The sequence below is a fragment of the Myxine glutinosa genome, chromosome 1 (genome assembly GCF_964187855.1).
Source record: "Myxine glutinosa chromosome 1, kmMyxGlut1.1, whole genome shotgun sequence".
NCBI classification, from domain to species: Eukaryota; Metazoa; Chordata; class Myxini; order Myxiniformes; family Myxinidae; genus Myxine; species Myxine glutinosa.
The window spans coordinates 150,603,871-150,620,830 of NC_136261.1; the positions used below are offsets into that span (position 1 = coordinate 150,603,871).

The 16,960-nt window shown below is 43.2% G+C and overlaps 1 protein-coding gene across 6 annotated transcripts in view; it reads right to left on the bottom strand.

Moving 5' to 3' along the window:
- The window catches only part of CPT1A (carnitine palmitoyltransferase 1A), a 79,602-nt gene that overhangs the window by 38,043 nt on the left and 24,599 nt on the right, over positions 1-16,960 (bottom strand). For all 6 annotated transcript variants that reach the window (XR_013623531.1, XR_013623532.1, XM_068119827.2 and 3 more), the window contains exons 8-9: positions 12,152-12,259; positions 1,982-2,069 (exon numbers count right to left, since the gene is read on the bottom strand). Coding sequence is in view for 4 of the 6 variants with exons in the window: in XM_068119827.2 (XP_067975928.1) it covers positions 1,982-2,069; positions 12,152-12,259 (196 nt within the window). In the remaining 2 variants the exon portion in view is untranslated. The remainder of the gene's footprint in view (positions 1-1,981; positions 2,070-12,151; positions 12,260-16,960) is intronic.

Consider the following 16,960-nt stretch of genomic DNA (forward strand, 5'->3'; position numbering starts at 1 on the left):
AGATCGTCATGGGGCCCGCAAGGCTAATCCCTGCTCTAGCAGGGAAAATGGCCTTAAAATGCCTGTTGTTGTTGTTGTTGTTGTTGTTGAGCGCCTCCTCCTGTCGAATATTTTAATGATAATCATGACGTCATAGGTCATGTGGTACAGGCGCCATCTTGGAAAAACCGAAAAATGTTGCACCTCTCTATCTCCAAAACCGATGCATGGAAAAAACACGGCCAACGCTCAGTCTGATCAGTTTGAAATGTATTGAGCGTGATCTATACAACAATTATATTAGAGAATGTAAATTTATGATGTAATCGCTCACGTGGTCTGGCAGCCATATTGGATCAAAGAAAAAAAATGTTAAAAAACAGAAGAGTTGGCTCGCAACAAGTTGACTGCGCAGGGTAAGTATTCTATGAATACCATCGAGTCTAATCTACTTTGAGGCTGGCTATTTATTTGCCAAAGGACTTCTTTTGTACAACGTGAGAAGGACTTTCTCTGCATTCTATAGTTCTTCTATTGTTGTCTGACTGAAAGGTTTACCCTCATTCTGGTTATCTGATTGACTGGGATCAGTAGTACCTTTTCTTCCAGACTTGAAGATCTTTACCTTAATGATTAAATGATTAATGTTGTCACTGCCCATCTGAGAGGTCCAGGTGGAGAAGCGAGAGAAGTGTTCACAACCTAAATCTTGTCCATTTTCTCTTTACGTCAAGCGGTCTGCATTGTCGGTGACCTTTGTTGAGATGACAATGGTTTGTTTGCGCACTTCCGGATCTTCTTAATTCCTCTTTCATTAATATATCTCCACAATCTGCAATGGAGATAGGTCTGGCTGTCAAAGGAACTCTGGCCCTGTGAAGCAGAAGGTTCTTCCAAGCTGGCTAGCTGGTATTGAGCGTGAAACAAAGCCAGGAGGGTTCCCATCTGTAGGGATGTGATGCCTCTGACTGGGGGTAGACACATTATGTTTCTTGTGAACTCGATTGGCTTCATGCATGTGGAAGAGTTTTGACTCTTGAAATGTAGTCTACTAGAACTACCTTGCTATCTGTGTAATAAGCAGTGCTATCTCAGGTCACTTGATCTTTCAGCTCATGCTCCACCGTTTGTGCCAACACCGTAGCAAGTACTGCACCACACAATTCTAGACGAGGTATTGAGATGGCGTGCAAAGGTGTGACTCTTGCTTTGGTTAGTAGAAGGGATACATGTGGCTGTTTGTTCTTACTGATTAATCGAAGGTGAGCAACAACTCCCACAGCGAGGTTACTGGCATCAGAGAAGATATGGACATCCCTTCGCCTGACTGGGTCGACGTTTAGTGGCTGGTAACCTAGTTGAACGGGGATGTTCTCAAGATGGTGGGTGTAGTGAGTTGCATCAGCGCGTCCATCTGAAGAGGCATGATTCTGGATGTGACCTGTCCCATATGTCACCAGGGACATACGGTGCCTTTCACATCTCAGTCATCAGTTAGTATAACAGAGTATAACTTTGTCTTCAATGATGATGGGGGCTGCAAGGCCTATTCATTCATAAATTGAGTTTCTGCATTTGTCTGCATGTCCAAGTGTGTGAAAGGTCTGTGTATCAGCTCCATCATAAGCCTTAGATTATTAAAAGAAAAAAGGATTTGTGTTTTACTTTATACAGGAGAGAAATGATCAAGCAGCTCCTTTGTTTACTTCAAAGTTTATGGGCTTTCATTCATAACACATTGATTACGTAATGTTTGAGAAAATACCTATACGTTTTATATCAACAAGTGTTCGAAAAAACAAATTGACTCAAAACATGACACATTTTTACGAGGGCCCTGTATAAAAAGAGCAAAAAATAAAAATAAAAAGAAGTGAAACTGTAAGGGGATCTTACCCCTTACATGAAACATTTCAAGCTGGATCTTACACAAATAAAATCGAATTGCTCCATTGGACAGAGTTCATAAAGAACCCTTCCTATACACAATCATAGAATGTACCTGTTTCAATGCCTGGGATGCGGCTTGTGTTGAAGAGACGTTCCCATTGTGCAGAGCAGAGTGGAACGCATCCTCCCGGCATGAAGATCTGAATGAGAAGCAAAGATCAATCAAAGGGAAAATGAATGCAAGGTGGCTTGGAATTTCGAACCACGTGCCTTATTATAGCCGACTCGTTTCATAAAGCTCACATGCGGGGCTCATGGATGTACATCAGCACTGGTTCAGTGATCAAGGCTGCGGTCTAATCATGATCAACAGTATTTTGGTTTCACCATGACAGCATGACCATCTGTCTGCCCAATGGTGCGATCTTTATCACCAACGTCAGAAAACTGTACACATAGTCATTTTATTTGCACTTCCAGCAAGCTTTGGGCCAAAATTAAAATTCCACTCACAAAGCAGCTACATTCAAGTGTAAGGTGTGCACAGAAGCCTGGTGTTGGCTTAGCGGTTAGGGTGCCGGCTTGGGATCCTAGGATCCTGGGTTTGAATCCCGGTCGATCGCTGAATTAACGCCAGAGGGGTTGACTCAGCCTGTCATCCTTCCGAGGTCGGCAAATTGAGTACCAGCTTGCTGGGATGAATGATCACGGTGTGTACCCCGATTTAGAATAGGTACACCGTATCCCTGCGCATCGTAAGAGCGTGACCAAGGGTTGGCGTCAGGAAGGGCATCTGGCCATAAAAACATTGCCTCAAACAGGGAACCATGATTGTCATGGGGCCCACAAGGCTAACCCCCACTCTAGCGGGGAAAATGGCCTTAAAACGATCATTCATATTATTATATTCACAAAGCAAAAGGACAATTTTAATTTCAGCATTTCAACAGCCACATAAACCCTAAAAAAATAGAAATTAATAAATAATTAAAATCAGCCTCAAAAGAAAACTTCACATTAAAACAACAATATAAATCTACAGACTTGGCATTTAATATGGCATATTTTTTTTTTCTTGACTTGGGTTTACTTTCTTAACTCAGTATATCAATCTGGTGAGTTTCTTTTACACTTTGGTGATTTATTTGTTGAAAGAACCATGTCACTGATTGTCTGTCGCAGCAAGAAGTCAACAACAGGATTATATCACAGGTGGCGTGGCAAAATGTATGGACAGGTGCATTTGATGATTGGCTTCACAGTCGGGTATACAAGGGTTGTTGCGTTCTGTATTAGTGGAAAACAACTGCTGCACGTCTCCAAAAGTTATTGCCGCTTCCTCTCGAGATGGTCCGTCAACTCGACAATGCTGTTTGTCATGGAGTGGTGGCTTTACGAAATTACGGCATGAAACAGTGTGCTATTGCTCGGCAGTATGGCATCACTCAAGGTCAGGTGTCAAAGATCCTGAAACGAAATGCTCAGAGGGGTGTCCCTACTCCAATACCGAGGCCAGGACGTCCCCGCAGAACCACAAGGAAGGATGATCGCCAGCTGCACCGGTTAGTCCGCAATGGCCGTACCAAGTCAGCTAATCGGCTTAGGGCTGAGTGGCAGCAACTGACAAATGTGCCTGTATCCAGAAGGCTAGTCAACCAACGACTGGTTCAAGCAGGCTATCCTGCCAGGCGTCCCCTGAGAAAGCCACGCCTGACCAAACAACACCGCCAGCGCCGATTGCAGTGGGCCAGAGAGCATCGTCAATGGCAGCCAGGACACTGGTATCACGTGATCTTCAGTGACGAGTCTAGATTTCTGGTCTATCGTCAAGATGGCCGCGTCCGAGTGCGCAGACAAGTGCATGAAGCCTACAACAAAGATTGTATAGTGCCAAGAGTCCAAGCTGGAGATGGAGGGGTGACCGTTTGGGCTGCTTTTCATGCAGGGGGCAAAACTGACCTGGTTGTTCTGAATGGAAACCTGAACCAGTTCAAGTACAAGGCCATTCTGGAAGAAACATTGCTTCCATTTGCTCGTGCAGCCTTTCGAGGAAACTTTGTCTTCCAAGATGACAATGCACGGCCTCATCGTGCTCGCATGATCCAACACTTTCTTGCTGACCGTGGTGTAGAGCATATGGAGTGGCCTGCCATGTCCCCGGATATGAATCCGATAGAGAACTTGTGGGCAGAATTAACGCGTCAAATCGACCACTTGGACCAGCAGCCGACCTCTGTGCGTGAATTGCAGCAGGCTATTGTCACTGCATGGCAAGCGATTCCTTTCCAAACCTTGGCAAATCTCGTGAACAGCATGCCTCAACGTGTACGTGCTCTCCTGAATGCTCGTGGAGGTTACACGAAGTACTGAACTGTAATTTTACTGTCCGTAATCCCAGTCGTAATTTAACTTTTGTTTTTGTTAAAAAATGTTTTGGCTAATGTGCAAAATAAAGAGATACTTCTGGAAAACGTACAGAAGTTTAACACATTACTGTCCATGAATTGAGTTCGATATCAGTTTACATCACTTTCAAGGATCAATTTATTTGTTTCGAAATGTCAAATGTGGTTTTTGTTTCTTTTAAAGGTCACATTCACAAAATCTAGAATAATTTCAACATAATTCCAATGAACTTTTGGTTCTAAGACATCTTGAAAAGTAAGTTCACCCCCACAAAAAAAATATTCCATATTAAATGCCAAGTCTGTATATGAAATAATGACACGTTATTTTTTACTCCAATTTATTGACCTGCCATTTATAACACCTGTGCTTAGTTGAAGTTACCGAGTTACAAAAATAACTTCTTATTCCTAGAGGCATTTTTTCCTGAATAGTTTCAGGCAAATTGTGGGTAACAATGTGGGTAAAAAGAACACTTGCTACTCATCAGTTATCAAGGGCAATATTTGGACAAATGAGGATATTCAGACAAATCGCATATGACATATATATGGTGTTTCAAAAAAAAAAAAGTGGACTATTTGAGCAGCCTGATATTCTGTTGTTTCTAATGCTATACGCTTCTCTCTTGCAGGTTATGGTGGTGGTATTACATTTCTAACAAGTAGTCAGTAGGACCCTATGTCAACTATGGTGTTCACAGTGGAACAAAAGTGAAAATCAGGACTTTGTGGTTTGAGACAAAATCCTACGTGCAGGTGCACCGACGATACTGTTAGTGTTACAATGTTCACAACTGGAATGGACCTTCCAATGGGAGCATTCAGGAGTCTATGGTGCGTTTCTAAGCATATGGAAGTGTGAAAATCAAAACAAAGGCAACAGTGGCTGCCAACTAAGTGCTACCAAGGACCAAGAGAACATTGATATTGTGAGAGATTCTGATATCGATAGTCCTAAGAAATCCCACCGTCGGCGTTCCTGAGACCTGGCGATCTCAGCCTCATATTATCACTTCATTATCACTTCTGAACTCAAGCTCTACCCCTACATCACATCTGTAAGGCATAAACTAACTCTGAATGCCATGGCAAGACGAGTAACAATGTGATTGGTTCAGTGACCGAATGGAAAAGGTACCCAAATTGGATCAACTCCTTGTGGTTCAGTGATGAAGCACACTCCCATTTGAATGGTGCCTTCAACAATCACAACAACATCTTCTGGGGGGCTGAGCCTCCTGAGGAGGTGTCTGAGATGTCTCTCAAGGGCCCCAAGTCCACTTGCTTCTGTGCGTTGAATGCCGATAGGGTATGCTGGGACCGTATTGCTTCGAGGATGCCAATGGTAAGACAGTGGCAGTCAACGACGAGCAGTAGCACAAGGTCTTACACCGATTCCACGCTAATCTCACTCAACTACCATCTCCAAACCGACTCAGACCTGCATGGTTCATGCAGGAAGGTGCCCCACCGCACGCTGCAGGTGACACCACCGACTTGCTCCACCAGCTGTTTGGAAATCGTGTCATCAGCCTGGGCGCAGCACATGAGTGGGCGTCCCACAGCCCGGATTTGAATCCATTGGATTTTTTCTTTTGGGGTGCTGTCAAAGGTCAAGTCTTCACCAACAAACCCCAAACCCTGGCTGTCCTGAAGCAGGAGCTGGAGGACTACCGTCAGGCTACCACTCCAGCCACTTGCAGATGAGTTGTGGAGAATTTCGGAGTCAGGATCAAAGCCTGTTTGAATGAAGCACACATTAAAAATGTAAATTACAAGCAGTATAAATATAATGAATGATTTAAAAATGGCATGGTGTATGCTTTCCATCAATGTATCACTGAACTTGCTACCTTTTGTAATTTTTCGACAATAAAATGTTCAAATAGTCCACTTTTTTGAAACACCCTGTACACTCCTTTGTGAGGTATATCCAAGATAATTTTGGGAGACACCAGTACCATTGAGGCAAATACGGTAGTCTGGAATTCCTAATCGTATGGGTAGCTGTATTATGGCAGAAGCAGGTAACACATAGGCCATTCCTAGACCAAGGGCAGGATGGAAATGAACACTAATAGCAAGCCTTGGTGATTATTTACCCAGGGTGATATTTACCCAATTTACCCACTGTAAAAATTTCAATCCTAGCAGACAGATCGGTGGTCACTGTAGTCTACCGCCTCCTTTCCGGCCTTGCACCCTCTGCTCTCTCTGCTCTCTCCGTGCAACCCCTCCCCTCCCTCCAGGTTTCTGCAGGGCACATGCAGTCTGCCAGCAACTCCCTTATGGTGAAACTCCCAAAATCCAGAATCATTTTTCACCTCCACAAATTCATTTGTCTTTTTCCCCGTCTGTGGAACTAACTTGCGCAGTTTTATCAATCTCAACTTTCCCGCCAAGGCTTCAATCAAGGCAGTTGTTCAACACCATCTCAGATCATCCCCCATCCAAAACCATGATATCCCCCCCCCCCCCATTAACCCCCAACCCAAGCCCACCCCTTTCTAAGTTTCCAGTTTTTCCTTCCTGAGAGTTGCAGCTGCATCCATCTTGTTTACCCCTTATGTTCTTGGCTGATGGCTCGTCCTCATTCTTCTTCACATCTCTTATTTGTCCAAGTCTCCCTCTATTTTGTCCCTCAACCCTGCTGTTGGTGTGTCCCCCTCTCCCCCCCCCCCCCACCTCTTTCTAATGTTCCTTTTGTCCTGATCTGTCCAAATCCATTCAATGTTATAGCTCCTCCACGAGCCTCAAAACACACACAGAACGGCCAGAGGAAGGGAAAAGTCTTTGACAAACAAAACGTGTGTTGGAAATAAAGGAAAATAAAACGAATTATGAGACATATACTCCTTATATTCAGTCTGTGTGGTGGCACCAAGCAGGTGGAATGCTGGCTGCAAAGAATGAAGCCTGCTCCTCCTCTAGTGAGAAGAAAAAACAGCTCAAAGGGAATAGGGATTTGCACCAAGCCAAGAGGCTGTGGATGTGCTACCTGTCTCAAAAGCGAAGCTCAACAAAAGGATCCTAAAAAACGAATGTTGGAACATAGAGAAGGAGGCCATTTACTACTGTAAAGTCTATTCAAGACATGAATAGTAGGGGATGGCCAGTATGGGAGCTAGATTCATAGACCAGCTGAAGAAGACCAGATTGACCACTAGAGCAGAGACGGTGCCATTCAACAAATTCAAAAGAGTTGCATCAACGGCACATCAATTCCTAAATAAAAATAAAATAAAAGAGATAGCAATGAAGGCCAGAACACAAGCAGAAGAATATATGAGAAGGATCGGACCGAGTGCTCGACAGGGGGTGGACAGAGGGATGGTGGAAAAGAGGCCTCAATGGATTGCAGCAATGGATCGCAGGGAGGAACTGCACGATGAAGCAAGGGTTTGGAATGCGAAGTGTCACTGGAGACCCAGTGACCAGTGTCCCAAGGACCCAGCAGCAAAAGCAAAGTGAGACAGAGGGGGAGGAGACACAGAACCACCATAATGGGGAGGGAAAACAGACCCGACGTCCAGTAGACCGAATGAAAACACCTACACAGTTGGAGGGGATGAAAACGAGAATGGCAGATGACACCAGGCAGAAGGATGGAGGGGAACAGAGAGGTGGAGGAAAATAGGAGGGTGAGGATGATGAAGACCAGTGAAGACTGGAAGAAGAGGGCAAACAAAATAGTGGAGATGAGAGTGACACCATTCAGAAAAAGACCACAACTATACAAGATAGAAAACAACCGACGGACAAAAATGCTGGTTGGGAGAACCAACAAAGCACTCAAGAGATTTGTACCAAAATCATCCCCATTAAAGGAACTCAACATTGTGAGCTATGCAGTGACACTGCTCGTACAAAAAACAAAACAAAAGAAAACAACACTACAAGAAGAGCAAATCAGCCCATACAAAGACCACGCAAAACCATGGAAACGGAGGCTAGAAGCACAAAGCAAGCCACTGAGAAAAGAAACGGGACAAATACAGAAATTTATAAGTGGAAGTTGAAGCCCAAAGCTAATGAGAATCAAAAAAAATACAAAATTGGAAATAAATACCTAGAGGTAAGGCCGAAAAAAATATATTGCTGGTCTCTGGTCAGACCAAAGTTCCAGAATTGATGCGGCGATGCGGGTTTTTTTTTTTCGGTTTTTTTTTGAAAAGCATGGATTGCACATATATAAAGGTGTTGTTTTTTGTGTCCTCATGCCTTGCTGTCCTCCTCATCTGCCGTGGCGCCGTCCAGAGAGAAATTAAAGACAGCCAATGGAACAGGTCGGCCTTTTTGTAAATAATGAACACAAGCTTAATAAGTTATTTTAAAATGTATTTATTCTGAAAATCATAAAGTTCTTCAAGCATATTAAAGACTGACATTTCGTTCTCGAGATCGCCTCACCGTACCGTCAAACATTCCAATGCGTCGATTGCGTCAACACTGCGCATGCGCAAGTGATCTAACAGGCCGATGGTCTCCCACGATATCTTCTCCCAGTCCACCGGATTATCACAGACATCTACAAATTCATGGCAAACGAGATAACACCCAGGCCTAACTAACGAGACCACCCACAGCTCTCTAGGCCTTCTGGTTGCTTCACACGAACCCGACAAATAACGTCTTCATTTCAATAAATGACAATATCCAGCTGTTTGGATTCATGACGGCACGGCACTCAAAACTACTCATATCTTTGGAACTCGTAGGATTTGGACAAACTAAACGTAGTTTTGTAGGGGAGAACCGTGCGCGAACGCCGATACCAATGGCGACCCTCACAGACCCGTATTTCCCGAGATATCGCGCCGGCCCGGCAACAACAGGCGCGTGCTGTTGTAGGTACCGTTGGAAATTTGAAAAAAAAATAAAAAATGTTGACGCACAGGGTCAAAATCTATGCGCACGCTGACCAGAGACCGGAAATATCTTTTTCTCGGCCTAATTGCTGCTCAAAGCAAATTCAAAGTAGAAATTATCGCAAGAAAGATGAAAAAAAAAAACTATGCCTTTGTCAACAAAGGGAAAAACAGAACAATATGTTTGAAAAGAACCCGAAAACATCATACTGCAAATTAGGGAAACAAAAGCAAAACGTGTCAAATCCCCCCATAGACAGATAAACCTGAAAATTTCTGGAAATTAATCTATGAAGACCCCAAAAAACACAACAAAGAGGCAGATTGGATCCAAAACTTGGAAGAAAAACAAAAACAACATCGAAAGGAAATGCCTCCAATGATATTTAATGAAGAAAAAAAATAAAACAACCAGCAAAATTGCCAAACTTTAAAAAGCCCAGGCCCAGGTGGAATTCCAAACATCTAAAAGCAACTCGATGCTCTCCACAATCACTATGATTGACTTATCCAAGGGGAAGAGACCTTGGATGAGTGGCTCACAGTAAGTAACACCTTCCTCATCCAAATGTCTGAAGAGACCCAACTACCTCACAAGCATAGATAGACCAATAACCTGTCTGCGCCACAATGTACAAACTCCTGACAGGAATCATCACAGAAATGAAATACCATCACCTAACACAAGGAGCCCTAGAGGCAGAACAGAAGGGATGTAAAAGAGGATGCTATGGAACGATAGACCACCTACCTCCTACTAAACAAGACCATACTCAAAAATTGCAATAAAAGAAGAACAAATTATCCACAGCATGGCTAGACTGCAAGAAACTTTTGATTATGTCCCACATTCATGGATGATACAATGCATGCAATTGTACAAGATCAACCCCCAAATAATCAAACGGAGACAAAAAGCAATGGAGCTTTGGAATACCACATTGATATGACAGTAATCGGAGGGAAAGATCAAAATACCAGGAGTGAAGATATGTCGAGGAATCTTCTAGGGAGACGGGTTTTCACCCCTCCTGTTTTGCCTTGGCCCTGGACCAACTGAGCAACCTCATTAATGAGCAAGGACATGGCTACACCCTGACATCAAATAAGAGAACGCCCTAAGAGACACAAAGGTGACACATCTACTTTACATGGATGACTTAAAACTCTTTGCACCAAAGGACGAAAAATTGTTAGAACTCAAATTAGTGAAACAGTACTCCAAGGACATTTAAATGAAATTTAGCCTGGATAAGTGTGCCAAGTGCACATTCAGATCAGGTTGACTAACAAAAACGGACAACATAAAAGTTGACACAAATACAACAATACAGGAGCTAGATAACAAAGCATCATACAAATACCTCGGAGTTCAAGAAGGCCACCAAATATGTCACAAACAAATGCGCAAAACAATCACCAAAGAATACCTGCGTAGACCGAGGCTGATCCTGAAAACATATCTATCTTCAAGAAACAAAATCAAAGCCATAAACCAACACGCAATACAATTATTCCGGTACAGCTGTGGAATAATAAACTGGCCACAATCAGAAACCAATAAACTGGATATCAAAACAAGGAAAGTCCTTACCAACCACAAAATGTTTTACAAAAATCAATGCATCCCAAGAATGTACCTGCCGAGGCGAAAAGGAGGTAGCGGCCTGATGAAGCTCAAGTGCACAGAATGACAACTGTATAATTGGCCGAATACGTAAAAAGTGCAATAGTCTACCGAATTCAATTTGTAAGCAAACATGAAGCCAACAAACCAGAGAAGGTATCCCTAACCCACTTAGCAAAAAATTTCCAAAGTAAGGTGCAAATGGAAGATGTCACACAAGAAACCGAAACAATGAGTACAGACCCAACAATTGCAAAAAAGGAAGAAAGAAAAATATAAAACGAAATATCAACAGATATACATTGCCAACTGGGAAATCAATAAAACAGCAGGAAGTTACAAAAAAAAAAGTTGGACAAATTGGGAGTAGACAAAGAAGCTAATTGGAATGGTTAAGGAGAGGTCAGCTCAACTGGGATGGTGAATGAATCATTATAAATGCCCAAGACCAATGACACTACACAAATGGCTTTAAGGAAATGGTGGAACTGAGTCAATCGGACAAGAGTAGGTCCTGTAAGGTAGAAACAGAAAGTACGAGCCATCTCCTATCAGGATGTAAAAAAAAACCTCATGTCAGCGCAGCTGTGCACCAAAAGGCACAACAAAGTATGTTGAGTAATCCGCTGGCACATCTGCAAAAGTCTCAATATCCCAGTACCAGAAAACTCATGGAAAGGTGAACCAAAATCAATCACTGAAAACAAGGACGTATTGCTCACGTATGAGGTAATGATTCCATCAAGCGTGAACATAGAAAACAAAGCATTGCGACTGGATCTAGTACTGAGGTACAAAAAAGAAAAAGAGGCATTGCTAATGGAGGTGTCAGTAACCAGCGATTTTGGCCTAAATAATGCAAGAATCAAGAACATGACCATATACCAGGACCTCAAAAATGAAGGGAAAAGATCCTAGAAGCTGAAGAGCTCCGAAATTGTACCAGTGATTATAGGAGCAACAGGAATGATAAAAATAACCTTACAGAGATCTTAAAAACCATCTGTGGGAATATTACGAAAAACAAACTGCAATTGGAAGCTGTCCGAGGCAAGTGACGATTCTTAAAAGAGCCCTTGGAATAAAACTTTTGAGACTAAGAAAACTTCACAAACTGGTCCATGAATCATGATCCCTTACTGAAACTGAGATGGATACTTCAAGACTTGGGAGGACTCTGTTCCACCTTCTGAAACCCACATATGGAGATAACAATCAATGACACACACACACACAAACACACAAACACACACGTAAAATTCAATCTTTGTTTAAAAAGTACATTGAAAAAAAAACATTATTTTGCGAGAAGCCAGAACTAGCACAACAGAAACTATCACCACAGTGTTTTTTTACAACAGTGAAGATGAAATTCTTACAGGCTCCAGCTCTTCACCGTCCAGTTTGCTTCGATACATCATGATAGCATGCACAAGATTTCCTGCACGGGCAGCCTGGTTTGTTGACATCTGCATGTGCATCAAATCCTGCAGATAATGGGTACAGGAATCCAGTGTTTGGATGAGAAGAATGTGTGCAACAAAGAAAAAAAATCTGACATTCTCCCATTATGTGTAACTGTGTTATTATGTTTGTTCATCAGATAACAGTGATGTGCCTTTCTCTGCCGAGGAAAATAAAGAGCTGTCAATTTTAAAAACAAAATGCTATTGTGTCATCCACCTTAAGTCAACAAATGCCTTATATATGCATTTTGGTCTCAGATTCACTTCAAATTGTTAGCAAATATTCCTCAATCATTCATATGAACAAATCTGAAGTTTAGCTACCATTTCCAAGTGGTTTTTGAAATATGGCTATTTTACTGTTCATGGTAGATGAAGAGGAACAGGTTGAGATGGTTTGGTCATGCGTTGAGGAAGTATGAAAGTGACTGGTTGAGAAGAGTGATGGAAATGAATGTAGAAGGAAGTAGAGGACGGGGAAGACCGAGAAAGACTTGGATAAAGATGGTGGAAGAAGAAATGCGGGCAAGGGGGTTAACAAGGAGAGATGCAGAAAATAGGGCAAAATGGAGAAGATTGTCATGGGGACCGCAAGGCTAACCCCCGCCCTAGCAGGGAAAATGGCCTTAAAATGCATGTTGTTGTGTTGTTGTTGTATGGTTGATGTCAAATTATTATTATTATTATTTTTTGTATACATAATCGAGGCTCGTGAAATAGCTAACATTTATCACAAAAACAAATCAAACAGACAAACAAACAAAGTGTATAAAAAGGGGAGCGGTAGACAAGATGGAGAGAGAAGGGGAAGCACATAAACACAACATTTGTGAGGGACATCGGGAATGTGTGGGAGGGAGAGGGCTTGGGGGGAGGCGGCGTGGGAAGGGGGGGGGGGATGGGAGAAATATAACCACAAGGACACCAAGGACTTCCAGGAAAGAAGTTGGTATTTCAAAAAAGAGGATTTGGGTTGAAATTAGCGGGGGTAGAACAGATCAAGGTTTTGGATGGGAGAAGATAAGAGATAGTGGTGAACAGCTGTTTTAAACACCAGGAGGGTGGAGTGGGATTGAAGGGAGTGTGGGAGTTTGTTCCAGAGGTGGGAGAAAAGGGGAATGAAAGAGTGAAGGTGAGCAGAGAGTCTTGATTTTGGCAGTTAAACCATAAGAGGGTTGCAGGCAGATCTTGTGCGACCTTTAGGAATATTTGAGGGACAGAGCCCAGAGAGAGCTGGAGGAGCAAGGCCGGAGAGGAGTCGGTAGAAGACAGAAAGACCACCAACCTGCCTGCGGTGAGCAAGTGAAAGGCCCTCGGAGGTAGCTTCATCACGGGAGATTCCAATGATTCTGAACGCCCTAAAAATTTAGCGAAAATTTAGCCCTAAAATTGTGGCTGTCACTTTTTTGCTCTATTTTCGGGTCCCAATGGCTTAGGAAATAATGTGCATAGAAGTTTGAAATTTTTAGGGCGGAGCCAATAGGGCAAAGCCGTCTAGAACAGTGTTTGTCCGTATGTATGCATGCATACATGTCCCCTCAAATGTATACCAATCAGAGCTGAGGATCTGGTCACATGACAGGGTGATGTGATTACGTCTTTTTTTTCTTCTTTTTTTTTGGTATACAGAATCGAGGCTCGTGAAAGAGCTAACATTTATCAAACAAACAAATCAAACAAACAAGCAAACAAAGTATATAAAAAGCGGAGCGGTCGATAAGATGGGGAGAGAAGGGGAGAAAGCACACAAACACAACATTTGAGAGCAGGGACATCGGGAGATGTGTGGGAGGGAGAGGGCCTGGGGGGAGGCAGGATAGGTATAAAACGCAAGGACACCAAGGACTTCCAGGAAAGAATACAAAAGTCACCTCAAAAAAGTGGATTTGGGGTGAAATTAGCGGGGGTAGAAAAGATCAAGGTTTGGATTGGGGAAGATAAGAGATGGTGGTGAACAGCCGTTTTAAAGACCTGGAGGGAGGAGTGGGATTGAAGAGAGTGAGGGAGTTTGTTCCAGAGGCGGGAGAAAAGAGGAATGAAGGAGTGAAGGTGAGCAGAGAGTCTTGATTTTGGCAGTTTAACCATAAGAGGGTTGCAGGCAGATCTTGTGCGACCTGCAGGAATATTTGGGGGACAGAGCCCAGAGAGAGCTGGGGGAGCAAGGCCGGAGAGGAGTCGGTAGAAGACGGAAAGACCACCAACCTGCCTGCGGTGAGTAAGTGAAAGGCCCTCGGAGATAGCGTCATCGCGGGAGATTCCAATGATTCTGAAATCTTTGGTTTCAACAGCGTGCAGACGAGCTAGGTGTGAGGCAGGCGCACCAGCCCAGAGGGGAGAGCAGTATTCCATTGAGCTGCAGATGAAAGCCTTGTATGTGGTGAGGAGCTCAGGTGTGCCAAGGAAGGACTTCGCACGACGGAGGATGCCCAGTCGGTGATTGGCTTTGGAGGCCAGCTTGGAAATGTGGTTTTCCCAGGAAAGATCATGGCAGATAGTGAGACCCAAAAGTTTGAGTGACAGAACTTCTTGGAGAGGATTATTCAAAAAGTAGATGGGAGGGTTGTCCAGTCGGTCTTTTTGGAGAGACATCCTAAGAGTGTGAGATTTGTCAGGATTGAAAGACATGTTCCACTTGTTTGTCCAGTCTGTGATTTTGTCCAGGTCTGCAGAGAGTGAGGAGGCTGTAGACGGTACGGCAGTACGGCGGTACGCTACTGCGGTACGGCAGCTGACTCTCCACACACCGCCATTTTGATTTATATGCCGTTTATGCCGAACACATCGTCGAACCTGTCATATATCACAACCGCCATGCTCTACCTTGACATTTTTCATTCAGTGTGAAACACAAACAAACCGATTGTTAAAATGACCATCAAATATGGAAAGCATCGGCGTTACGTCGCTTCCAGCAAAACGGTACGTACCCAACCCTTGTGGGGTACAATCTAGATTACAGTAGATCTTCCCTCAGTTCTGTAAGTAAAACTTACCTCACGGATGTCTGGATTCCTCCACATTTCTGTCCTTAATGTTATAAACAGCATTGGCGACTGTTTAAAAAACTAACATGTGTGTTTGTGGTTTATAATATTTTACAAGCCTGGCTACGCCGCTGTTAGACTTACAGTCTTGTTTTTTTATGGCAGCTCACAAGGAGATAGTGACCACACACACACACACACACACACACACACACACACAACCTTCAGTAGCCACATTGAATGCACAGACAGCTCAATTCTTCGAAATGTGCAATCCACCATTACGAGCAGCCCTGTTTGAGACCATGAAACACATTCTTACATTCATTACAGCCTCTCAGCTTGCCCCCCCAGATGTCCATCCCACTGGCTTTGTAATTATTTAACACCACAATCATGTGCTTATTGATTATGGAAGGACACCCTCCTAAAATCATTAAAAAACGATTTTTGGGACATTTTCAGTGGAGCAAAACGACATATTACCTGGATCTTAAAATTAATCACATTTTAAAGCTATTCATATGGAGTTAATATGTGCCAAATTTCTTCTTCTTTTTGAAATTTGTTCACAGTATACTATTGGAGCCTACCCGTCGCTTTGCTGATGGACCAATTGTTTGGGGGAAGTGAAAAAAGGGAGGGGAAGGGGGTGACGGAGGGGAAAAGGGAGGGGAAGGGGGTGACGGAGGGGAAAGGAGAGAGGGGAGGGAAAGGGGGAAGGGAGTGGGAAAGGGGGAAGGGGTGGGAAGGGAAAAGGAGGGAAGGGAAGGGAAAAGGGGAGGGAAGGGAAGGGGAGTAGGGAAAGGGAGGAGGACAAATATACCTGTGTGAAGAATGCTTTAGCCTCAGCGTTGCCCAGGTAAAAAAAAGGAAATTGTAATACCCCCTGCCACCACCATCAGGTGGCATTACACATTATGTTTGTGTGGGAGAGGCAATACAGTTACATTAAGGCCCTATATGCCATGTATATTTCAATGTGGTTTTATAATTTCTTATTTTGCATTAAGTAAGCCTGGTGCTTGGCTTAACGGTTAAGGTGGCTGGCTCAAGAACCTGGCGTCTTGAGTTTGAGCGCATGTCGTGCCATTAAATAACATCAGGTGGGTTGACTCAGCCTGTCATCCTTCCAAGGTAGGCAAAATAAGCACCTGCTCACTGAAAATAGGGGGCACTGCATTAGTGGCACAGCCATGCTCCCAGCAATGATACAACCATCAGCCACAGGCTTTATACAAAATAATAATAAACCTGGCATCAAGTGTCTGTTTAGGGTAAGGGGTCAATGTAAAATGTTTCTCATGAAGAAGAGGAGGGATGTGCTTTTACAAATACTCTATACAGTTTTAAAAAATTGTAGCAATTTAAATCACTCTACAGTTTAAAAAAATGCATTATGATGGCTAATAAATTAACACCATCCAAAACAGTATCATAAGTAGCTGTTTGTGTTTGAAGGGCAGTAGTTTATACAAAGAAAAAGGATATAATTGGGAAAAGATAAATAAAGCTAGAAAGTAATTGTGCTGGGTTATAAAAGGAGAGGAGGGAGGGGGGGTAAACTGAGAAAGAGGATATTCATCGCATATAGCAACGATGTTCCAAAGTTGAAGATTACAGTGACCTTGATTATTGATGGAAGAACCCAGCAGTAAATCTATGTTATCACGTATGTCAAGATGCGGAAAAGTATTGGACTGAAGAAGACCTTTGGATTTGGGATGAATCCATAGCT